The sequence below is a fragment of the Micropterus dolomieu genome, linkage group LG01 (assembly GCF_021292245.1).
Source record: "Micropterus dolomieu isolate WLL.071019.BEF.003 ecotype Adirondacks linkage group LG01, ASM2129224v1, whole genome shotgun sequence".
Taxonomy (NCBI): Eukaryota; Metazoa; Chordata; class Actinopteri; order Centrarchiformes; family Centrarchidae; genus Micropterus; species Micropterus dolomieu.
In genome coordinates, this window is record NC_060150.1 from 30,468,834 (window position 1) to 30,494,924 (window position 26,091).

The 26,091-nt window shown below is 41.1% G+C and overlaps 1 protein-coding gene across 5 annotated transcripts; it reads right to left on the reverse strand.

Annotated features, from left to right (window-relative positions):
- Nucleotides 1–307: 307 nt before the first annotated feature.
- LOC123980296 lies at nucleotides 308–8,877 on the reverse strand. Of its 5 annotated transcripts, none has more exons than XM_046064633.1 (17): nucleotides 8,691–8,877; nucleotides 6,387–6,435; nucleotides 6,103–6,225; nucleotides 5,825–5,889; nucleotides 5,266–5,655; nucleotides 4,709–4,807; nucleotides 4,262–4,494; nucleotides 3,969–4,141; nucleotides 3,735–3,828; nucleotides 3,545–3,654; nucleotides 3,139–3,262; nucleotides 2,903–3,012; nucleotides 2,507–2,553; nucleotides 2,175–2,266; nucleotides 1,681–1,799; nucleotides 1,251–1,408; nucleotides 308–928 (listed from the first exon to the last, which is right to left on the reverse strand). In XM_046064633.1, the coding sequence occupies exons 2-12, from the start codon at nucleotides 6,407–6,409 to the stop codon at nucleotides 2,995–2,997; spliced, it is 1,452 nt and encodes a 483-aa protein (XP_045920589.1). In that variant the 5' UTR covers nucleotides 6,410–6,435; nucleotides 8,691–8,877; the 3' UTR covers nucleotides 308–928; nucleotides 1,251–1,408; nucleotides 1,681–1,799; nucleotides 2,175–2,266; nucleotides 2,507–2,553; nucleotides 2,903–2,994. The 5 variants fall into 5 exon arrangements, with proteins under 5 accessions (XP_045920589.1, XP_045920571.1, XP_045920598.1 ...); XM_046064615.1 differs by having other exon boundaries at nucleotides 6,387–6,462; nucleotides 8,691–8,876; XM_046064642.1 differs by having other exon boundaries at nucleotides 8,284–8,710.
- Nucleotides 8,878–26,091: the final 17,214 nt, after the last annotated feature.

Below are 26,091 nucleotides of genomic sequence, written 5' to 3' on the forward strand. Positions count from 1 at the left end.
AGAAGTGCCATTCAAGTACAAAGAGAACAACAGCTTTATCATGCAGTGTAGCTGTGAAAAAGTCTGTATCAAGTTGCTGCTAATGCAAACTAAACATTTCCTGTTGCAGCAGCTTCACATTAAAAGCATTTAACTGGCGAAACACTAGTTGACTTTTATTTTGAAGTAATCACAGGAAATGCAATCTGTTTGTAAGTGAGATTTACGCTCAAATGCGTCTAATTCGAATTTAACAGGCATATTAAGTTCACACAACAGACAATTCCATCATATGTGTTTATTACAGTGGTGCATATGTATGCATCACAACAAAGATATTTATTTATACAGTTTTACAGGATGTAAGTCAAAAATGATTGGATCTGTCTGTCTGTCTGTCTGTATGTACATTTAGATGATGTCATATGGAAAACATAAAAGAAAAACATTTAGGGTTTCAATGCTATTTGACGGTATTCAGTATGCTTTTACTACAAATAACTACAAAATAATATGGGTAGTATGTGCATATTGCAACCAAATATAAATCCTCATATTATGGAAATACCAATGTACATTTGAATTATACTATATTATCTAAATTACACAGACTGCCATTTTTCTATTTTTTTAAATAAAAACACCTACAGAATCTAGCAAAACTTTCCTGTAGATACTTTGGTACAGCTATTTTTTTTTGTACAAATCAGTTCCTCTGTGTTGTTTGGTAGTGGTCTTTAGGTGTCTTCTTCCTCAGACTCAGGGCTGATGAAGCAATTGTCATCCCACTCCTCAATGTCCTCCTGTAAGGAAAGAAAATCACATTCCATAGTGGCTATACTGCTGTATGCATTAACCGCCTGTTTGTGTTGACTTCTAAGTGATTGACCCCTCCGATTGAGGACACTGTTGAGCCCATGTGTAGCGTCCTCTGTCAAGTCACCGAAACCTGTGGAAGAATAGTGGAAAAAATAGAAAGAAAGATGACACATTAAACAAAACATTTGTAATTTGTAATGCTGAGTTTGCAACTTCCACATAACCTTTTAGTCATTATATTTAGTGTATTTACAACTTCTACATTATGCACACCGGTGCCAAATAGCTGGTCAGCACAGTGCCTGATCACAACTCAAAGTATAAACTAGAGTTCCCTGGATCGAAAAGGGATTAAAATTTGTAAAGACAATGTAGAGTGATGCCATAGGCTTATACTATGGAAATTAACTAAAAGAACAACAAGCTAAACTAGCAATTCATACATATCATACCATGTTCATGTCTCTCCCATGGTAGGATGTATCCCTCTGTCAGACTGCAAGCCAACTCCTCGTCAATCGGATCTCCTTCCACTACGGTGTTGTATTGCAAGACCTTTTCATGGAGCTTCTTCTTTAACTCTTCTTTCTTTGTCTTGCCTGGTTGTTCTCTGCAAATTGAAACGAAAAGAAAACTGTGTCATAATCCCAGAATATTATTGTTTTTTGAAGTGTTATTAATTTAAATAACTTGATTTGACAACAAAAACATGCGGACGATACAGATCTTGCTTCTTGCCTTGTTGCCTTCTATTATTTGTATAAAGGTACAGTCATTAACAGATGTGTGTGTGTGTGTGTATACATATATACAAACATATATATATATATATATATAGTGTTTGTATATATGTATATACATAGTGTACTTTACATGTTTTACCTGTGACTGCCCATTGTCTGACATCACACACCCACTGCTGTATTGTGTCCCGATCAAGGTTGTGCTCCTTCTTGATGTTGCTGAGGCTGGCAGCTTCCACCTTTGCCCTCTCTGTCTATCTTTTAAAGAGAAAAAAATAACAAAATGTCAGAACAAAAGCTCTACGCACCACCACAATGCAAAAACCTCCAATTTTACTTGAGCTTTCGGTACACATTAAATATCTGTGTAGACTACCAAGCAGACTTGTGGATAGGAGAAAAATGTCTGTACAACAGTGAGGTTACAATCTTGCAAGATAACTGACCAATATTAAGCACTACCCTCCCCTCAGTTACATAAAATTAATAAACCATGATTATCAAAATAGTTGCATATTTATTTTCTATAACATGATTAAACAATTAATCCCCAAATAGTTTCAGATCTAGCTGTAGTTGGTGCATTGAGGGAAAGGGGCAGTGCTTAGGATCTCAATTATAATTTACCCTTACTTTGAAATATCTGTGGGCTAACACTTGATGAAGGTTGTCCCACTTTCTTCTGTTCCAACCCATGGCCTGTCGTGTTAGCATGTTCACTCTTCCTAAGGAAAAAAATAATGCACCCACAAGCCAAAAAGTAAGATTTCACATCCAAAAGGCAATAAGAGAAACCCAACAGACATGCCTAGACCTTATCACTAAAAGTTAGTTGAACTGATTACAATACAATGACAACTTTTGTTAGAAAAGAACAGAGAAACTTAGTTTTTTAATTCCCTGTAAAACCACTATTAAGTATTTATTTAGGCTACCACAGCGTGTAGTGTAAGTGTAACACCAACCTGCCTTTGTCATGTATTTTGTGACAAGTGCTGCCCTGGAGAGAAAGCTGTTCAAGAAAATACTACAATTAAATTTTGGTCTCCATTACATTAAAATAATACACACATAGATCTTAAACTTGTAGTTTATGAGAAAACATGTGTACTGTATTATCCTAGGAATTTAGGACCTGGACTTGAATGTTATATTTACATTAGCACAAACAATTATCTCTAAAACATCTCATGACACAAGCTTTTTATTTGGTGGGGAAAAACAAAATCCCTGTCCTACAAATTTGAACAAGCAGCTGAAAAGCAGTTGGTGAAAGATAACACAGCACGTTCTATTATCCGACCCATTATTTCCCTATAGCTACAGCCATACCAGACTTAAAGTTATTGCATGTACCTTACATTTTGCTGTATGGGCTTTGGCATGCATAATGCTCAGGAATGGCCTCATTTCTGTCAATGGCAGAAGCTCTGGTAACCCCTCTGCTACTTTGTTAAGGTAGGGCCAGTACCTAAAAAGCAGGAGCAGCATAATGTGAGTGTAACAAAGATCCTTTTTTAATTGAAATCTTAAATGACTAACATCAGCTGAGAAACAAGACATTTTAATCATGGAGTTGAGTGGACAATGAGATTACCTGCATGTAACATCCATACAGAAGAAGGTAACATTTGCCTTCTTTGACGTCTCTTTTTGAAGAAACATCGGATAAGCAAATATTTCTCCACGGTAATGGTTCAGTCCTCGTAAGAGACCCGTGTCTGATAAATCAGAAGAAAATCTAGTGGTTAAGAATCAACTGACCCAGTAAGGCCTGACTTAAGCACACATCTCTGTCATCTGAGTGCCTATAACAAAATATATGATATATATAATACTTGGCCACTAATAATAGGATAGATAAATACCACTCAGCATGCAAACGTGTGAAATGCTTTAAATTTTTACTCAGACTAAGACTTGGACGGCCATTAAAACTCAAATATCACACACACACACACACACACACACACACACACACACACACACACACACACACACACCTGCAAACTGCAACTTTAACGCCCTCCTCGTCTATCTGAGCACCAGACCTGTTGGACATCTCTCTGCCAGCGGTGAACTTGGCAGTACTGCAGACAGCACTGTCATTTGCCTATAAAGTCAGTTTATTACACATTTTAAGATACATAAAAACCCCAAACTAAAACTGTACAACAAATTAAATGTTCTTACACTTCTCATGTTGCCTCTGACAAGGTCAACAAAGGTAGCAAATTCCTCTTCCTTAGCCAGGAACAAGCCCTCATATATGGGTGGCTCCTCAGTCCTGTCCATGATAAGATGATGCGTCAGTAGTACTACATTTACTATTTGTTAAAATGTATGTTATGATCACTGAAAGACAACCCGAAGGGCTACTATTTGTGTTTGACAAGTCTAAAATAAACTTCTGAAAAATATACCTACCCTTTTGACTTGCTGAAGCGGTAATGTTTTCCATCAGAGCAGACAGCCAACATGTCTGGAGAACGTGCTGGACACTCAAAATGATGGACCTGGCACATATCCTCTTCTTTGTATTGACAGAAGGTAAACTCAAAAAAGCTTCGCTGAAACGTATCTGCACAGATACTGCCTGCCTGCATATTAAGAGATGTTTGGTTTGGATTTTTTTTAAGCAATGCCCACAATTAAATATTTGGTATACAGTAATATGATTTTGTTTGTTATATTTTTCAGTGATATTCAGGCAGATTTACCCTTCCAGCTTGAACAGATCTGTGCTCCAACATTTTCAGGAAGGCCTGCCTGGACATGGCTGGTGCCGTCACCTTCATATGTTCAAATGAGGTGAAGACATCAAACTTGTATAGGGTCTGGCAGCTGGTGCTAGCTGGCCAGTACTGATAAACAAGCAGGTCCTTCACCTTGGGAGTCCATTCTGCAGAGCATGAGGGACAAGATTTCCGAGGCAAGCAGAGATCGTATTGTCCTGTGAACAAGTGAATATACTGTAGTAAAGACTAAAATAATTTCAGTAATCAAATTGCAACAGACTGCCTTCTATACAGAGATTCAAATATATGATATATTAGCTATTTGCCTGAAAATGACATGGTGATAAAAAGCTTTGCGTTGCACACAGTGGTAAAGTTCTATTGTACAATAATACTTGCACAAAAAGGAGGGCTTTCAGAACAACATACCATTGATGGTGACCACAGAAATATGCTTCCCTGGAGTGATTGTGAGGTCATGAGTGCATTCACAAATTGACCTTGGTGCAGGAACAGGCAGCTGACATACTGCAAAACAGAAGTTATGAAGGGTGTATTTACAGCTTCTCTTCGGTCCCTTAGATGCATTTCCCAAAACCTCATTTTCAAAATAGTGCTTTAAAACCCAACAATTAATCCAAACTGGCCACACCACTATTCCAACTGTAACTGTCACTATGTTGAAACAACATGTAAATGCTTCAGCACATTTTGAAAAATATTAAGACACAATTGACTTAGCTGGGCAAAGATATGCTGGTCAGAACTGTCAAAACCAATCAGACTTTTGTTATTCAGCTATTAAATTTCACACTTGCACTTTAGAGTTTTGAGAATAAGTTCAGAATGAGATTAGCATTTTAGAAAAAATGTCTAAGCCATTTAAAAACACTGTTAAATATAAACATGTGCGCTCTCTACAACAACATTTGAGGAATTACACTATAAGTATGAGAAAATTTGATATAATGCTAATTTTAACATACTTTGTTCACAAAACTGAGCCTGGCCATTTTCATTGACCACCACAGCAGTTGTAGGGGGAATGGGCTCAAGGAATCCTTGGAACACAGCCTCTCTGGCATAGAAGACATTTCTCTTGTGGGCCTCCATGTCACAGGTAGCACAGAGGAACTCCATTTCCAGTGGTACACAGCCCAGGCACCTAATCACAGCTTCTACAGCACAGCATCTGTGACAACTCTGCATGAATACTCTCTCGGCTGAGAGCTTTGCATCAAAAAGCACAGGCCTAGCAGTTTTCATTCTCACATCTGTGAGAAGCTGCCTTTGTTCCCAAGCAGAAACCATTCTGCCTGTTCCCCCCGGAACCTGGACTGCAGTTATGGTGTCCCTTAACTCTTGGAGTCTTGTTTCTAAAAAACAAAAATATACATTCGCTTGTCCTTAAAAGGTCTATACTCATGATAATAATCACACACAAGTATATATCAGTGATACTCTGAGTCTGTAGTGGAATGAGCCTCTGTAGTGTGATTGTGAGTGGTTGTCTGTCTATGTGTGGCCCTGCGATGGACTGGCCACCTGTCCAGGGTGAACCCCGCCTTTCGCCCGATGTCAGCTGGGATTGGCTCCAGCCTCCCATGACCCTGTACGCAGGATAAACGGTTGACGGATTAAATCTAAAGTAAAGATTATCAGTCGCATGCTCTTAGTGAGAACAATTTTCACAAACATTGCAGCACCATTTTGTCAAAGTGGTATCTGACTCTCATTTTATAATACGTGTAAGCACCAAAACATTATTTAATGAATTATCTTTATTCCTGGATACAGTAATCATGTAATAGTAAAGAACAAACCTGATCCAGGCAGTGTATTTCCCGACGTTTCTCACGTCTGCCTGTGACCATTGGATTAGTGAGCGATCTCTTCCTGCTTGTCCTCGTTTTTCTTTGAGGAAAGGCAGGATTTTCCATGGCAGCCTGTATATTATATAGAGCACTTATATCAGCAGCACTTATAATAGAGCATTATTCAGTAGTTGTAAAAAAGGGTCTAACTAACCCTTTACATCACATCTATAAACAGCAATAGCAATTAGGTTTTTCAGACTTAGGTATTTGCTTATCATGACAGGCCTTACCCTGGCATCATGGAGATGAGCATCACTAATTAATACTGCCATGTGGATCCTGGCATCATTGGGATCATCAAAGATCCTCACATCAGAATTGAGGGACATCACATACAAATACAAACAATACAGATGCAATATAAAAACAATACACAAAATGAGAGAGAAAGAGAGAGAGAGAGAGAGAGAGAGAGAGAGAGAGAGATTGGCTCTTAAAAGTGACATTGTTTTGATTTGTGTGCGTGTATGTGTGTGTTGGTGAAGTCAAATCCTCTGCAAAGACTCCAGGTCCACTTTTTTTTTTTATCCCAGTCCATCCCTGATTGCAGTAATTCTCCTTAGTTACACTTCTGACATTTACTTTACACTTTGAATAAAACTTTAACCAATGCAACAGCACAACAGTCTTCACAACACGTAGACAAATACATGAGTTTAAAATGATTTTGGTAGCTGGCGGTGCCACAATCCAGCTGTGCCGGGGACAGCTGTCATTTGGCTGGCTAGCTAACTACTTCGGCGGGTAGCCGTGTGAAAGATAATAATAATAATAATAATTAATATTATTCGCTGCTATGACAGAAAATACATTTGAAAATAATAAAATATCGTAAAAGGTTTAATAACGTAAAGAGAACAATCTATTTAACGTTCTTTAGAAATACTCGATCTGTAAATTGATAGTTATATCACAAACAAGTTACTGTTATTTAGACAAGAAAATATGATATGATAAAAGGAGAACGTTTCGTAAACTAAAAAACCACATTTGCCGCCGCCCACTGTGTGACGTTGTTGAACCAGGGAATCCCTGTGACAAATGAGCCTCATTGGCTGTGTCCGAAATCCCCTCTCATTCACTACTCCCTACCCCCTATGTAGGGAGTAGTATGTAGAGCACTATATAGGGAGCTCACTCGCATTATTAAAACACCTATTGAACGACTACATATAGACGTCTAATAGACATTGAAAATTGGACTAGGCTAAAACAGGGCTGAATTTCATGGCGGCTGGATAGTGCCACGGATAAACTACCAAAGGAGACCGTCGTGTGACAGCTACGTGTGGATAAGCTACTCCGTCGCCAGTGAACAACGTCGTTCAGCCCGTCGCCGTCAGGCTTGTTTTTTTAACTCAAACTTCTTCTTCTTTTTTCTTTTTTTTGTTGGCGGTTGGCAAACTAGCCGAGAGGTGCATTAGCGCCACCAACTGGAACCAGAGATTAAAATAAAAATTAAATTTTACACAGAAATTTAAAAGGAGGGTGATCTAATGGATATAATATTTATCCAAGATATTAATCAACTTAATTTTGTAAGTTATGTCAGCTGAGAAGTTTGTACTATTAAAAAAAACAGTAGGCTACTTTAGCTTTTAGTATGATGTCTTTGTCCAAATTTGTAAAAGGGTCTTTTGTAAATCAAACCAAAAGGAAGTGTGAAAAATATCTAGAAATATGACCATTGTTCAATGAACTCCTTGAGGCAAAACTGTAGTTTTAACCTCTCTTCTATAAAGTAACGTAATCATCGAATTTCTTCTCTTTTTCATCTTTCCTATTTGCGGTTTGTATTTTTATGTGTTGTATGCATAGACTATGTATTCCTGTATGTTGCATTTTTAATACTGCTATACTAATAAAGAGAAAAAAAAATCTTTCCTATTTGTTCTCTTCAGTGGAATGATTCAATCTGTCTTGCTGTTTTGTTATGTCATCACTTGATGGCACTGTTGCATTGTTTGTCAGTTGCACAATTTAAATAATGCATTTTAAGCTGAAAAAGTCGATAATATCTTGTGAGTTAATGTTTGAACATCATAAGATTGCAATAGGCATCTAGGGTGCACATTGTTAACTAATGCACAAGTGGTAATTTATTAAAAATACGACATATAATGTTACTTTAAGTGACGGGCTGTTGCGGTAACACCCCGGCTGTTGGTGAGGAGTGTCCTGTTTCTCCTTTCCTCCCTCGCACTCTGGTTTCTCCTGTGCCTTCTCTCTCTCTCTCTCTCTCTCTCTCTCTCTCTCTCTCTGTGTGCTCTCCCTCTCTCTGCTCCGGAGCCCGGCTGGTTACCCACACCTGCTCCTCTTTAACCTCCATCCCCGGCCGCCGCACCAGCCAGCTATCAACCTCATCACGACCAGTACTTCTACCCCGGCTTTCCACTCCATCCTCGCTCGATCGTCGCAGCTTCAGACTTGGTGTCACCGCTTCGTTCTAGCATCTTATGAAGTCTCCTTTTTGTCTCACCCCCTCGTCACCTGCTAACTCTGTCTGTCTGTTTCCTCCCGCCAGGTTCTCTCACCTCTGCCTCCCCGTTCGGCCAGCCTCCTCCTCTCGCCGCCTCCACGACGAACCTCTGTCCCCCGCGTCCACGTCTGCCATTCCTCCTTATTCCTCCCCTCCCTCCTCGTTCCCCTTCTCCCTCAATAAACCTCTTTTGAAACCCTAAGCGTTGCATTTGGGCCCGTTCTGTCCCCAATCGTCACATGGGCAGGCGGGAGATTTCATGCATTTAGACGATCACCATCGAGAGAGGACCCCACTTTTGCTAACAATTTATACAGTTTTAACTAGTACTTCTTGCAGATTTATATCAGTAAGGTTGTCCGAATTACTTTTTTTCGGTGTTCTGTCATTTATGTGTGGGACCCACAGTAATGTTGGCCTTGTTAATGGACTCTTTTGGGCATGTTGATGGACACACAACAGTGGGCACCCCCCATTCTAATGCAGTTTTAATTGTTTTGATTTTGCTTTGGTAATCTGATGTATGTGCTATTGTACAATAACAACTGTAATATTTTAGTAGGTCAGTTTATGGGTATAATGTGTAAGGCTCACACAGGCACTTTGGGGCAGCGTGTGGGGTCCTTCGGGTTAGACAGAAGGGCACACACGTCAGTCAGTAGACGTAAACAGCCTGCTGTACGTAGCGACAACGTTCTGCTGATGTGCTTGTGTTTCTGTATTCACAGGTGAGCAAAAGTGATGAAAAGAGGTAAAATGTGGTTACTCAGATGCATAATGAATGTTTAAGACGATAACGGATTGTCGGTAATGCAGACATGAGATGTATATCGTAGTTTTGCTAGTTAAATGAGATGGCATGTTGTGGTAACGAATAGCCTACATCACCAAGTATGGTAATGAGGACAACAGTAATTTAGCTACCTGTAGCCTGCTAAATATTCAGTGTGTGTGTACAGCATTCTTAGTGTGTGTTCGGGAATGATGGCATTTTATGTGATGCGAGTTAAAGAGGGTTAGACAGAAGGGCACACACGTCAGTCAGTAGACGTAAACAGCCTGCTGTACGTAGCGACAACGTTCTGCTGATGTGCTTGTGTTTCTGTATTCACAGGTGAGCAAAAGTGATGAAAAGAGGTAAAATGTGGTTACTCAGATGCATAATGAATGTTTAAGACGATAACGGATTGTCGGTAATGCAGACATGAGATGTATATCGTAGTTTTGCTAGTTAAATGAGATGGCATGTTGTGGTAACGAATAGCCTACATCACCAAGTATGGTAATGAGGACAACAGTAATTTAGCTACCTGTAGCCTGCTAAATATTCAGTGTGTGTGTACAGCATTCTTAGTGTGTGTTCGGGAATGATGGCATTTTATGTGATGCGAGTTAAAGAGGGTTAGACAGAAGGGCACACACGTCAGTCAGTAGACGTAAACAGCCTGCTGTACGTAGCGACAACGTTCTGCTGATGTGCTTGTGTTTCTGTATTCACAGAATACGAAAGTAAAGGAGTTATTGAAAACTTATGCACGCCTGGAAGTCCTTTTGTGTCCAAGTGTGCAACATATGCTACCTGGTCCTGCGCGTGCCCCACGAGCGTAGTCTGTTTCCCCGCCCATAACTCTGTGCTACCTTGCTGTTGGGTCATGCCGTCAAGACACTGACTGACCGTCAACAATATCAACATAAAAATCATAATTAGTCTCTCAGAATATGCTACCCCTGATAAATTAAAGATGGCATAATATAGTTTATATTTCAACATGCTCCCCATCTTCAAAAACTTAATTTAGACACAGGGCTAGTTTTAGTCAGAACACCGTAACAATTTCTGGTCACACTCAATTCAAACATTCACAGAATGCTGGTGGTGGCTCCACAATCTCTGCATATTATGTAAAAATAATTTAAAATATTACACTCTTATTGGTTGTGAATAATCAGATATTCAGTGTTACATCAAAGCCTTATCTCAAATAGTATCTATTTTTGGAACACGGACAGATGTTTTGTCAGTCACCAACATGTATTCACACAAGACACAGATAAGCCTGCTCTGTCCCTGCACTGCTAAGTGTGCTGCTCTGTCTGGATCTCTCTGCTGTGTCCGCTTCAGTCCATGTATTTCTCTTATCTCTTCCTTGCATTAACCCAGAAAAGAAATATGTATTGATGTACAACTTTGCTGAAACATATCAAGCAACACTTTCAGGGGAGAATCCAGACAAACTACTGCAGTTTCCAAATTGTCCTTCAAAGACTCACTGGGGCCCCCAAAAAGTCAGTGCTCAGCATTGCCAATAATTACATGAGGTCAGGTTTTGTGGCTTTGAAGGATTACTAGCATGGTGTGAGTGTTGACTGCTGAACTGGATTGCTTGAATTATACCATTGACTTTGACAGATGCATGTAATCCCAATTTCCGAACATTTTAATTATCAGGTGAAAACAAAGGTAGCTAATTCAGTTTGTCAGTATTTGTCTCTTTGTTTGGGATCTTCAGCCATCTACCATAAAACAGTCGAGCAACGTTTGTGTGTGTGTGCTCGTGTATGTATGTTTGACTTTGACTCATCAACAAAGGTATTGCAGACAGGTATTCCAAAAAAAGCTCCACTTTAGGCCACCAATTAGTCCTTTGTGCTTTGCTTAGCTAACTAAGGTAACCAGCTCTCCCTAGACAGATAGTAAAGATCTGTCAAATAAATCTCCAAAAAGTGTAAATAGGGTGTGAAATGACCAAACCAGCAAAACATGTGTGGGTAATTTTAAATTTAATTTCTGTGGATAAAATAAAAAAATGTGAACATTTCAGAGAGCTCAGAAACTGGCACATTTGCTTTGATCCAGAAATTTCAATGAAAATTTAAAGTGGAGGAGTTGCCGGTCACTCTTTTTTCTTTGGAAGGGCACAGGGACAAAGGTATCAGTCCCATGGCTTCAATAAGCCCATGTGAGGAACCAGAAGATTTACTAAATTTCTGTTTTAAAAAATCGATGCATTAAGAAATAAAATATTGGTCAAGAGAAAATATTAAGGCAAGTTCCAATGGCTGCTACACTCCATCGATGATGTTACGCACACTAGCTCAAGCAATAAATCCACATAAAGCATAGATCTGAAATGGCCATATTGAAAAAAATACATAAAGATGATTCAGAAAAATTAATGCAACTTAATTGGCTCAAGGATTTTTAAACAGTTTATGTGATTATCCTATTAATAGTGTGGCAAGTTTCTTTAGTCATCAACGCTAGTTGAATACTTTTGAAAGCTACAGGAAATCCGGCACAGTTCCGATAACACATAAGGAAAATCGGTCAAATAAATCAATTCACCCAATATCAATATCTCATAAAGAAATATCATTAATATCCAACATATATAAAACTACATAACTAAATAATATTAACAAAACATCATATAAGAACTATATACAGTACATGCCGCAACCTCACCCTTATCTTTAGGCAGTTCCAAAATTTGGAGACTGGGCAATGCCAGATATCATACAGTCAGAGAATGCTTCATATGAGGCATGTAATGGCATCCTCAAGATCAGAGTGCAGGTGTTTGCCTCAGGAAAAACCATCCTCCTGCTGTTAACTGGCTCATTTAAAAAAGCCAGTGTAGGCACCTCATTGAACCCAAGTGGAGGGATTCGTTCCGTGCCAGTCGCAAACATCAGCACATCTTCAAGGGTCACACTGACTGGCTCAAGTCCATCCTCCACAAACAGGACAGCATCTCTACCTGCAATAAAATAGATGTGATCCCTGTTAATCAATGAAATGATAGAAGGCAAATGTTTCTGTACAAGATTGCTTTGATGGCAGAAAAATAAAAAATAAATTGATAATGGCTGGTACTGAAATAGATCTGTTTCAGCTACATAAATGATCACTTCCTCTTACATTATTGTGCCTACAAAATTAATCAATACATTTTTATTGCAGCAATGCTTCATGTTGAATTTACTGAGAGCTTTTACTTTGAAAAGTTCTGAAGGATATTCAAAAGAGTGTCTGGCTTGCTTGACACAGCTCTGAAAAAGCTGTCAGTAAACATGTGCCTGGAGATGCTGGGTAAATGCAAATAACTGTCCATAGGTTTATGAATGCGGGTCGCCGGGATGCGCGCACACACCCATACGCTTAATGTGAGCATGAGTAAAAGTGTCCTTTTATATTTTAATTAATTAGATTAACAAGTGAGGGGAAAAAAAATATTGGGATCAATCATACAACCCTCCCATTTGGAGTCCTGTGAAATACTGACTGAGCTAAACAGGCAGACGATAACACAAAGGTTTACAATTATTTGACTATGTTACTGCCCACCATGTAATGGCTTAAAAAAAAAATTGGCTTGATACCAGACAAAGGTTTGCATAATTATCACACATAGTGATAAAGCTGTTTAAATAAAAATCACAGTTAAGCATGCAGGTCTCAAAAATGATTGGTTTTATTGTCATGCTGTTGTTGCAGCAGTTCCTTTTATTTGAGACAAATTTCTCCATAGGGATATAAAAAGTGATCTTTATACATAATTGACTGGAACTTGAGCTTTCCCATTTAATTTAAGTTGTTTTATGTACACACTCTCAGTAATACAGATATACTTTACGGCATTGGTCTGTTATCAAGTGGACCACTATGATATCATTCCTTAAATAACATTTTTGTATTTGAAAACTTCATGAAGAATTACTGTGAATAAAAATTGTGCACAAAGGTAATCTTTGCACATTTTTAATTTCAAGTTTTCATACCCTTCATACCCTCAATATCAATGAGCCAGTCCCTCCAGTGGCCAACAGTTTTCTCCTCCTCCAAATGCCGCGAGCTTCCTGCCACAGAGTATGCCACCTTAAAAGGTTGGTCATCATGACTGCTGTCAGTGGGGCAGGAGGACCTCCAGCAAACATCACCCTCAACGCTGGGTCCTTTTTAAGTGCTTCCAGCAATCCCAATGCTTCCATGCCCTCCCGCAACCATGTAAGGACATTGCATAAAATTCGATTAGTGACTTGTTACTTTACTACATGTCTAGCCAGAGTACCTGTTTCTCTATAAAATGTTGTTAATATTAAGGCTTATTTATATTAGAAAAAGGCTTACTCTCACATTTGTATGTTTGTATACATTTAGAAAATCACTTTGTAATATCAAAACCAACATTCAGCACATTAACATGCACTTATGTAATCAGGTTACTCAAGAGTAATTAGGTTACGCAGGTAGTTAGGGCAACATACTGTATTTTAGATGCTGTTGAAACTTTAGCTTAATGTATTTTGCTGCATTATTGAGATGCTTCTCATGTTCCTTGTTTTATATTTTGGTATTCAGGGGTATCGGAGAAATCTGTTAAGTGACCTATAGTGCGTTAACACAGAAAACACACCAATTGTCTTTTAATCTTTCAAATACACGTCATCTTGCTATGTTCCACAGACACAATAAAAGCACTTACTGTCTTAGAGGTGCATCCACTCTTCCCTCTAAATAATATGTCAGGGCCGAAGAAACAATGTCATCCCTATCATTTAGACACCGGATGACGGTCAGGGACCCCAATAGGGACAGGTTGGAGGCTGCCTCTTCTGCAGCCTCACGGGTTTCCTCCACCGTTGCTGCTTGTTGGATCTGCAACGAACCAATAATTAGTTTCAGACAATACAAAATTATAAAACCTGGCAGTCTAATATGGATTTCATCTATGGGTGTGCAAAAGTGCCCCTCACAATTTTTAAAACAAAAGGCAACCTCTCTGATTCACCTCCGTTTACCAAATTGTGGAGGCACGTGTATACCTGGACACACAAAAAAGCTATTGGAAGGGTCAGGGTAGGGTAGTATTAAAACTCTAGCCTAAACACAACATGAATTCTGACATTAAGAATATCATAGAATTTGATTTTATTTTATTTTTTACTGTTTAGAGCCTTTGTACATTAATACACTCCACTCCTATATAATTTTCCTCAACAATAAAACGTAATGTTTAATAAAGGTTTGAATCATGAATTTTCGCAATGATTTTCTATTAAAAGGTATTTAGTTGAGGAAAAGAATCGTATTCATATTTAATCATATAATTGTTGTACCTCAGATTTGTTAAGTGTAATTGCAAGGTAATACATGGTCTTGCCAATATTGCTTTTACAAATTTGAAACTTGCCTTTTGCAGCTGTTTTCTTAGGTCCTTGTCCTCCACCTCCATCACATCAACAGGGGTAGTTGTTTACCCCCTCAGCTGGCAGAGCAGTCGGTTGGAGAAAACATGGGGCCCCACTCCTCCATGAATTACACAGACTGAAATACGTTGCTACGTTGCAGAAGAGAGTTACAAACTCAATTTCACTCCTGTTATATTGTGACAAATAAATGTACCTTCCACAGTAGTTTACAGACTATTCTGGTAGCTTTTTACCCAAGTGTGTGGCTAGATCACCGTTTGTGTTCACACTTGTTTTTATTATTCTTTGCATTAATGTGTTTCATTTGTGAAAATATTTAACTTTCAAACATCATCATGTCAAATACTTTTATGCCATAAACCACCTACATGAGCCATACAATTTAACAAAAAACTGAAAACTAATTAAAAAACATTGGATTTTATAAAAAGCAAAAAACATACCTATGGAATGCAGTCCAAGATTCTTACTCCAGACAGGTCCCACAAAAAAACGGGAGTTTACAAGAGCTTTCATGACTAGCGTCCCTGGCGGGTCCTCCATTGTCCACAGATCCTTCTCCTTGACCGCAGGTGTCAACAAAAACAACATCCATTTTTTGTTGGGATTGAAGGCCCTTCTTCTAAATGCTCTGAAGGCACTTTCCAAAATGTCTGCCCTCACAACATTTATATGGTTTGACGGAGATGGCAGTGCCTCAAAGTTCACTTTTTGTTGCCAACCTACGCAATATCTCCCTTAGCTTGTGCTGAGAGTCTTGGGGAGAGCCTGAATGGGATGCTGCAGGGGACCTCTGCATAGACAGTGGAGGGGATGCTGCAGGGGAATGTCCCCAAGAAGGGGAACTCGAACTGCGTCGGCGACGGGAACGCCTCTGGGCGTGGCAGGGCTGAAATCATGAATGAAACTACTCCAATCCTATTGGCGTTGCTAGAACGGTAGCATGTGACGGCATAACTGGAGGTGTATATAAGCACGCCGGCACACTGGACACATTAGCTCTTTGCTATGAAGCAAGGCACTCCAGGCGGGGTGAGGTGTGGCGGACTGACGCAGTGTCTAGGTAACGCGAGACGTTCCCCTTCAAGGAAACTCAAAGTGCGTCAGTGGCGACACTATGGGAACAAGAATATCCACTATCCCACGGCGAAGCCTCCACCTTCCCCCACAGCGTGCAGGAACCCGTTGGCACGACTAAGAGGAGAGCGCACGGGTGCCGGGTGCAGAAGGAAGGTCCAGACTGTAAAACCGGATGTGGTAGACCTGTGGTAGACCTTCAATTCCCACTGTGAGACATCCACCACTGTGTCCCTGAGCAAGACACTTAACCCCTCGTTGCTCCAGAGGCGTGCGACCTCTGAGATGTATAGCAATTGTAAGTCGCTTTGGATAAAAGCGTCAGCTAAATGAATAAATGTAAATGTAAATGTAAAGTGTGAGGAGTGGCCCAGTCAGCTGCCTCACACAAATCCTGGAGCGAAGCCCCTGCGAGGAGGGCCCTAGAGGCCACCATGCCTTAAGTAGAGTGCACCCTTACGGCCATAGGTGAAGGTATGGACAAAATGGACCTGATGCGTGCAGGCAACAGGTGGGCCCGTATCGTCGTTGAGTCCCTAGGAACGTAGTCCGTTGGGCGGGCGTCAGCACGCTCTTCTTCGCGTTGAGCCGCAGCCCTAAACGCTGAAGGTGGGCGAGGACGACATCTCGATGCCGGACCGCTAACTCCCGAGACTGAGCCAAAATGAGCCAGTCGTCGATGTAGTTCGGTATTCGGCTGCCTTGGAGCCTCATCGGGGCCAGAGCTGCATCCATGCATTTGGTGAACATGCAAGGGGAGAGTGCTAGGGTGAATGGAAGAACCCGATACTGGTACGCCGCGCCCCTGAAGGCGAACCTCAGGAACTTCCTGTAAGAGGGACGGATGGAGATGTGGAAATATGCGTCTCGCTTATCTATCATGACAAACCAATCCTCGGATTGGATGTGGCTGACGATGGCGGGGATGGTGAGCATCTTGAACCTGAATCTCCTCAGAGATTGGTTCAGGGACCGCAGCTCTAAAATCGGAGGCAATCCTTTTTGGGAACTATGAAGTACTGGCTGTCTCTCTGCAGCCGTCGCCATCCTGGACCCAGACCGGCGCGGGAGATACTGCTGGAACGCCTCCCCTTGCGTCCCGGCATGCTGAAACCTGCTGACGACGGAGTCCACCGCCTCGCCAAACAGGCCAGAGGTCGCGACCGGTGCGTCGAGCAGGAAGGTCTTCTCCCTCTCCTAGATGCCCGACAGGTTAAGCCACAGGTCCCGCTCCGTGGCCACCAGCGCCGACATGGAGCAGCCAATGGGGCGGGCCATCTCCTTTGTGACTCGGAGTGACAAATCCGTAGCTCTACGGAGCTCAGCGATGTCCTCCTCAGTCCATGTCCTTCAGCAGGTCGGCCTGGTATGCCTGCAAAACTGCCATCGTATACAGGCTTGCACCAGCCCGGCCCACCGCCATGTACGCCTTGCCCACCAGAGCAGATGTCACGCGACATGGCTTGGTAGGCAGCGCCGACTCTTTAGGGGACGACACAAGAACGGGCAAGACATAGCTAGCTAAAGCATCGTCCCATAGCTGAAACCCTTGACCCCCGCGACGTCGCTGTAAACCCAGAGCGGGGAGTAGTCAGACGTGCTGAGAAGGGCTTGCCCCAGGATTTGCATGATGAGTTGTGCAAAAAAAAGGCATAGATTGGTGCGGAGGCGGCGCCGCAGGAAGCGCTCATCCAGCTTACTGGCAGCCTGTGTGTCTGGCACAGACTGCGGCCAATCGAGCTGGCGCTTACCCACTGCCCGTGTCACCACCTCCAAGATCTCGTCATAGCTGGGCGCTGACTGATGACATTGATCCGGCTCCCGGAAGTCTTCCTCCTCCATAATGCTGAGCACATCCAGCTCCTCAGAACCGGACAGCCGCAGCCTCTCCGGGCTCACACCTCGAGCAGGAGAAGCCGAAAAGCGGGCTCCCGAATGGGGAAGAGGGGAGTAGGAGCCAGCAGACGAGGAACTGGAAAAAGCGTAGGCAGACCTGATGCCCTTGGAGATGTTGTGCTGGGAGCCTCATGACCGAAGCTGCGCCTGAGGCGGCGCTGCCGCCTCTGTGCCGCCTCAGCGACCGCCGGGCCCAAGCCACGGGGAGATCCCCCTCGAGAGCTGCCTGGGCATGCGGCATCCCCAGACAGGAAACACACAGGGCATGAGTGTCCCCAGCCATGATGTAGCGCGGGCATGGAAAAACACACTGCCTGAACTGCTCACCAGCCATCTCCTCTGCTTCTCCTTCCAGGTAAGAAAACTTCCTCTCATGGTTGCTTTTTTTCTGAGTAGTCTCAAAGATGCCAGAGTGCCTGCTGAATAGAAAAAAGCTAATGTGTCCGGTGTGCCAGTGTGCTTATATATGCCTCCAGTTGCGCCGTCACACACTACCGTTCTAGCAACGCCAATAGGATTGGAGTAGTTTCATTCATGATTTCAGCCCTGCCACGCCCAGAGGCGTTCCCATAGTGTCGTCACTGACGCAGTTCGAGTTCCCTCAAAGGGGAACTGCTGTTATCAGCTGGTTCTGAACCAGCAATCCAAAGCTAATGTACTAATGTCAGAGGTGTAAACACCAACACACATCTGGAGCAGCAAGCTTCCATACTAAGCTAGCTGCACCGCTAATTGAGTTGTTTTCTCCATCAAATTACAAGTTATGAAGTTGTGTTTTTTTACAGTAATCATTGTCTCACGTGGCAGGCCTTGATTCAGCGATGTGCAGCAAGGTCCCGCCCCTCTGCTCTGCTCTGGGAAGTTGGCAGACAGGAGGAAAACAGAGTGTTTAGACAGAGGGTGAAAAGAGGTGCTGAAGCAGGTGACAGTATGAGAAAAAAATTTTTATTTTGAACATTAAAGCATGGAAACATTTACTAGTAGAAAACCTAAATACAAGTATGAACCTGAAAATGAGCATTCTACCGTACCTTTAAGTCTGTGAGGGCTCAGGGCTTAGGGTTTTGCGGAGACAATGAGACTGGGCCAGTCTCACAAATGCAGGCGAGCATGTGTAAGTTTGTTTTGGGTCAGTGTCTGGTGATTTTTTGGTTCTGAGGTAAACTTTATTAAAGAAGATCACATTATTAATTAAAATAAAACTGTATCGTTACAGGATCAACAATAAAACCTGTAACCTGTTTTTCCTTTACAGAGCACAACCATGTAATGTGCCACAACTAATCATAGCTTATAAACTACTGTCAGTCAACACATGCCCCAGACCCAAACCAGTGTAACATTACATGATCAACAATAAACCTGTAACCTGTTTGCTGCCAAACTTAATAATTAACGTGATGGCAGCCAGCGGGATGTAAATGATCACATTATTCGACTACCTCAAGTTTGGCAAGCAAACAAACACTCATTCATCTTTTCATAACAAACGTGTTATGAGTTGTAGTTTTTTGCCTGTGAGTTTGAGTTTTTGCCATTGTTTGATATGTCTATTTGCCTGTTTCTCTCGTTCCTTGCCCTTAGTAGTTTGTCTCGTCTTTTATCTTAGCTCTTGGTCCTGTGTTTTAGTTCTTTGTCTTTGTTCCCAGTCCTGTACCTCAGTTATGTTAGTATTTACTTCTTGTTCCTCGTCTGCATTATTTTAGTTTAGTCTGTTCTGTATTCTGTGTCTTAGCTCCTCGTTCTGTGTCTCAGTTAATGTCTTAGTGTTTTGGGTTCTGTCCTGTGTCCAGTATCAGTTATATAGTCTGTTGTGTTTTGGGGTTCACTCATGTCCGTCTCTGTCTGTCACTCATGTCTGTCTTCTTGATGCCTTAGCTTCCAGTTCAGTGTTTTACTTCACTTCGGTCTGTTTTCCTTGTTGGTGTTAGTTCAGTGGGGATGTGTCTGCTTGTGTCTTGATTCATTTATATTTATTCCTCTGATCTGTTATGTGTTCAGTAACCTGTGTCATGTCTATTCCCTCCAGTATCCCTCTGCCTGACTGTCTCTCCGTTCTCCCCTCTGCTCTCTCTCTGCCTGCCTCGTTAGCCTCTTGTCTGTCACCTGTGTTGCTCCCGCCCTGCTCGTTATCCCTGGTATATATGTGTGGTCTTTCTTTTCAGCCCTTGTCATGTTACCCCCCAGTCTGTTGTGTGTGTACTCTCTGCCTTCCTGTAACCAGCCTTGCTTGTCTTGCCACCCTGTACCTTTGGATTTCTGTTAGGAACTACCTTTGTTTTGGACTCTGTATCAGCCACTCAATCAGTAAGTGTGCTCGCCTTCTGTTTGTTCTACTAAATCACCTCGGTTCACTGCACCTCCTCTGCCTTGCGTCCTGCATTCGGGTCCTCCAACCTGCTCAACTCAGCCACCCATCGTAACAAAACGACTGCGATAGTCTGCATTAACCCCTCATAGGTTGTAGCTAAAGCAAGAAGCAAGCTAACGTTAGATGGCCAATGCTGAGCTAAACATGTTTAGTAATCTCAGGTTACTAACCTATTTTGCGTTCAGTGCCTCTTTGTTTGGGTCTTCTTGTATGAAGTTTTAAAGCCAAAGTTTATGATGAATGGCACAGCAGATCCGGAATTTGTGTTACATAGCTAGGTTATATGTAACCAGGGCGGCCGCCAGGAATTTTGGGCCCCATGACAAAAAAATCAAATACATAACTCTAATTAAAGGCTTGCAAGTGACTGGCTTCTTGTAGTTCAATATTAGTATTAGCACAAGAGGATGCAGTTAACTATTTGCTTCTCAAATAAATTGCCCTTCATGATGGGAATAATGAAGTCTGTATCTATACATGTCATTAACGGCCATAACTCAATCTAAATGAACGTATCAAACTGGATTATTTTAATATAGTCTGTAACTTACATGCAGGCTGAGGTAAGCTGCTGTCCAGCATCCAGTACAGACAGGAAGTTGTTTTTTAATTTTATTTATTTCATAATGAAGTAGAAATCTGCTATGGCCTGGTAAGGTTAAGATCATTGTGTTGGTTTGTTGTTCCTTGTCTTTTATTTTCTCTCTTAAAAAGAGAGGTAGGATATGTCCCTAAAAAGGGAAATATCCTACTACCCACGACTTCACTTGAAAAATTATGTCACAAAGGAGTCTATCTCTGAAGACTCTTTACATTTCTCATTATATCTTTATTACACACATGACAATAACAGATCTTGTTCACTCATAATGAAGTCTCTCCTGATTGAACTGACTGTGTTGTAATGTCTGCCACAGTCAGTACCTCAAATATAGAAGCAAATGCTTTCAAGGGGAAAGATGGAAACATGTTGCAGGCCACTTTCTTTGCTCTGCATACTCACAAGCTTTTCACATGATGAAATAACTACTTACTTATAACGGATCAGTTGTCAATTAACCCCACAAAAGGAAGAAATCAAAAGTCAAATAATAAACTGCTTCACAAGCCTTTTTTTAAATGATGGAAAACAGACTTTGGTAGATTTTTCTTTTTACTGATAACTTACACTGCACTGTAACTTTTACTGTCCTGTTTTCTTTTTCTTTGTTTTTAGCTTTTTATTATTTTCCATTTAACTCTTTTAACCATGATTGTAACACTGTAACTTTTATTTTATGTTGCTTTTATGTAAAGCACTTGAATTACCTTGTTAAATTGTGCTATACAAATAAACTTGCCTTGCCTTGACTTTGAGTAGTTATATTACCTTGTTGTTGAAAAGAAGAATCCATAAAGAAAGTTTGCAGTGTTCAATGCTCACTGATATTTCTTTAATTTAGGTTATACTAATGCCATGCTTCACCACCGTTTTATATAGTTTCTTATTAAAGAACATGATACAGAAATATTATCCTCTGCTACTTAATTAATTTTCCAGCTCGAATTTAATGTTAAATACGACAAGACAAAGACAAGTTTTACATGCCATCATCTGAAATGCCGTTTCTGCTGTATAGTTGTTACTCTGTACCTATTTGTTTGTAATCTGATGCCATGTTCATGTAACTTGCTTATATTCTCTAAGTAAGAATGTGTAACAGCCAATATTATCCAGGAAATATTGAGTACAGAATATAATAAGTGTCTTTCATTCTGAAATCCTTAATGTGTTTAACTGGTAACCTAACGATTCTAATATTACAACAACTAAGTAATTGTTTCCTTTCCTCTTATCGAATGCTTGAAACCAAGAATGGTATAACCGTTTGACAATTAAGGTTTGATTGTGGGAAGATATTTGATTAAAATACGCGCAAATAAACTTAAATCAGACATTAAAGTCAAAGGACCGGAAGCACTCCCTCTCAAAGGAAACAAGTCCTCTGGGGAACAAAGACTTTCCCCTCCGGAAAACATGCCCCAGCAAACAAAAGCAGCTTGTACTTCGGCTCTTCAGCAGCTCTCGGCACGCACTCAGCGTGCTCCGTCTCCCATCAACGCCCTAAGAAGTCCGGCCCGACTTGCCGCGAAGATTTATTTGTTTTTTCAAGCCACACACCAAGCACCATGACCTCAGCTTTTCCCTCGCTTCCAACAACTTACTTGCTTTATATTTTCTTTTGTTTGTTAAAAGTTATCAGACCGTCACCAGAAGTCACGCAATTTTAATTCAAGAACGACCAAGTTCTTTTAAGCTTTATTGTAGTTGAGTGCACTTATACTGCTCCCAGCGAAGTTCGGACCCAGCCACGTGCGTCCAATGCACGAGCAGTAACAAAGGACAATCAAACCAACAACCCGAGCCAAGGTTAAAAGCCCACCACTGCAAGTTTTAATGCAATGCATTATCAAATTGTCATAATAATAATTTACCATTTAAAGACAGGGACTGAGAACAATTTCCAGCAATATCCAAAGGCTACCCATGCAATGGAAACATGGATTACAAGGACAAAATATTTTCTACAATGCTGCATTCAGTTTTATGTACATTTCGTCGCAAGGAAGATATATTACTATGATTACTGTAGACCAGGGCTCTTCAATTACATATTCAATTGGGCCAGATTTTAAAACCAGAACACAGAGATGGGCTGGATATTTTGAGTTGGGATCATTAGGATTTTATTGACACACTTGCATTGGTAATCCTTATTGGTTTAGTTCTTTATCAGTCCTATTTATTACAAAATTATTGAATATATTATTTAAAAAAAAGAATGTAACATTTTTATTAACTGAATGTTGTTTCTAGAGCAGCAACAGGATTTACAACAGCAAAGTCACTAATATCGCATTGGAAACACATCTAAAATGTCAGTAAAATAAGTCATATTCTTGACATCAACATACTGAGTGAAGTTTAGAACAACTCAATACCTCCTTTCCTCCTCCCTCTGCTGGTAGAGAGGAGGGCAGGTTTGTCACAGCCACCAACTGAGTTTTAATGTACTGGCAAACTAAGCTAAACAGTTACTAAAAACCACAGACTGTATGTAAAAACAGACAGCTTTCACATTAGCTTGTTTGTAACAATAAGTTATTAGCTGAACTAACGCTGTGCTTTTGTAAAACCAAAACACAGCTGGTGGACGAGAGACTGAGCAGATTATAACATTGCGTTTTGTGTGTTTATGCTTATTAAACAGGTATGTTGGTAAAGTATTGGTTTTTTTACTCTCTAAGTTTTTATTGCCCCAGGCACTTACACAAACGAGCGTAGTTGTCGTCAATATCGGTAATGTCCGCTGATCTGCTGGCTGATTTCGATCCATGTGTGCACGTCTGCGCGTGTGTGGAGTGGAGGCGCTCTGCAGACACACAGGAGCGGAGTCGCTGCAGGTTGGACAGTTATGTTGAGCCTTGATTGGCGGTGATCGGTACAGCGCATGTGAAACTCAACAAACGAGAAGGAAATGACTTAGCTCACTCTTTAGCTATTTTCATACCATGTAGTTTCCTTTTGTTGTCATATATATTAGATTAGGTGCTGGGCCGGATGTGAATTCAAAAGGGCTGTTGTAGACTTTTCCTTCAGAGGGGGCCCATAGGGTGTCCAAGGTCTGTGTTACAGGGGAACTGGCCCCTGTTGGCTCCCCCCCCAAAACTGCCACAGGCCATGGGGGAAACTTATATAGTGGCTGATCAGGCCATTCTGACACAAAGGAGGTATATAAACAAATCACAATAACTACAACAAATTTTAAGCCAATGCTACCTAATATGAACAAAGGGTAAATCAAATAATTATAACAACAAAGTATAACTATAGCAAAGAAAATAACACAGCTCCAAAATGGAAAACTCTGCCACCCCCCACGGTATGGAAAAACATGGCACAGTCCAATTATTCATTCCCCTACTTAAACACCTTAAGCTGTTCACACTACACAATTTTTAGCCCGATTTGCCGGTCGGCGAGTTTGGGAGCTGTCAGGTTGTGATCAGGAGTAAATCTGCGGTTGATCGGCGGTCGCCAGCCGTTATGTTTGAATTACTCAATGACGCGTCAAAACAGCTCCCTGACACATTTCTGACAAATTGCCGACGTCTGCCAGATATCTAGCATGCCAAATATCTGGAGAAGTCGGCCGACTCGACATTCACATTCAGCCAATGAGAGCAGGCTGCACGTTTCACTCCCCTCCAGCTCTCTCTGTAGCACAGACAATCCCTGCTACCTGCGTGTGCTAATCCAGTCTTTCACACAGATTCTTTGTCTTTATAATTGCTATCTTTATAATAACAAACAACAGATGTTTTTTCTGTAAGTTCAAGTCATTTCCCGTTTCACATTTCACGTGTGTTTTCTTGACAAAACGTGGTTTGGAGACCAGTGTCGGGTGACAGAGTCATCAGCTCGCGTAGTGTGTGACCACCTGTAATCGACTGTTTTTAAAACTAAAATCTGTGTCCAGTTATTTATTTTGTAACCTATGTAATGTGCTCAAAACAAATGAAAGAGTTACCACAGTGAGTTGTGGCTTCCATGTGTGGCTGCTACTGTGGCCATCACACAGACAATAAAAAACAAAGTGAGCTTACTGTATTGTAAGGAGGACAGTTCCAGGGGATCAAGGTTCAGATGATCCTCTCCTGCTGAGTTTCTGTTTAGTGCATTCAGACCAGTTTACAGACCCAAAGGAAAAAGGCTGATTGTGGCAACATACAGAGCTGGTAAGGCTCCTTCTGCTGGATCAGGTGAGGACTCTGTTGTGGTTTTGTCAACATGCGGCCAAATAAATAAGTGAACATCAGAAAGAAGATTTGACTAAAAGGGTTTGTGCACTTTTTTGCAGTAAACAGCTGTACAAAGTGTATCATTTCAAATGATAAAGAAGGTGAGTAGAAACACATGTTTAAATCGACCATTTTACACTTTTTTTACACACAAAACTAAATTGGGAACTCTGTGATGAAGCAATTTTGTCAGCATATCAACTTCCGTTAACTTGAAGTTCTGTGTTTTTTTTCAACCCTAAACGACACCCTCAGTTTACCCTATAACACTTGTCTTTTACACACTTTAGAAGAAGATGAAGATGAATTCAATTCAATTCAATTTTATTTATATAGCGCCAAATCACAACAACAGTTATCTCACAGTGGAGGGAGGCAGCCTACACAATATACACACACAGAGGTACAGACAGTAAAGGTGATGTTGCTATAGACTAAATGAAAAAAATGGTACAGATATTTATAGTAGTGTTAATGGTAACAGTCGTAGTGTTAATTATTATAATAACAATAATAATAATAATAGGACTAGTAACAATAGTCGTTGCAGCAGAGGATGTCGAGCAGGAACACAGGGGCAGCAGGTGACCCGCAGCCACAGATCCAGACTCCACAGCTCCAGAGCCAGAAAACCTGCAGGAAGTGATAGGAGGAGAGAGGAGAGGGACGAGAAAGCACAAGACTACCAGAAAGGGGAGAAGTTGTGTTAGTAACATGCATTAATGGGATGAGGTTGCATACAGAGGGAGAGAAAGTAGAGGAGAGAGGAGCTCAGTACATTATAGGAAATCCCCCGGCAGTCTAGGCCTATAGAAGCATAACTAAGGGATGGTTCAGGACTCACCTGAGCCAGCCCTAACTATAAGCTTTATCAAAGAGGAAAGTCTTAAGCCTACTCTTAAATGTGGAGATTGTGTCTGCCTCCTGAACCCAAACTGGAACCTGGTTCCACAGGAGAAGAGCTTGAAAGCTGAACGCTCTGGCTCCTAGTCTACTTTTGGAGACTCTAGGAACCACAAGTAACCCTGCATTCTGGGAGCGCAGTGCTCTGGTGGGG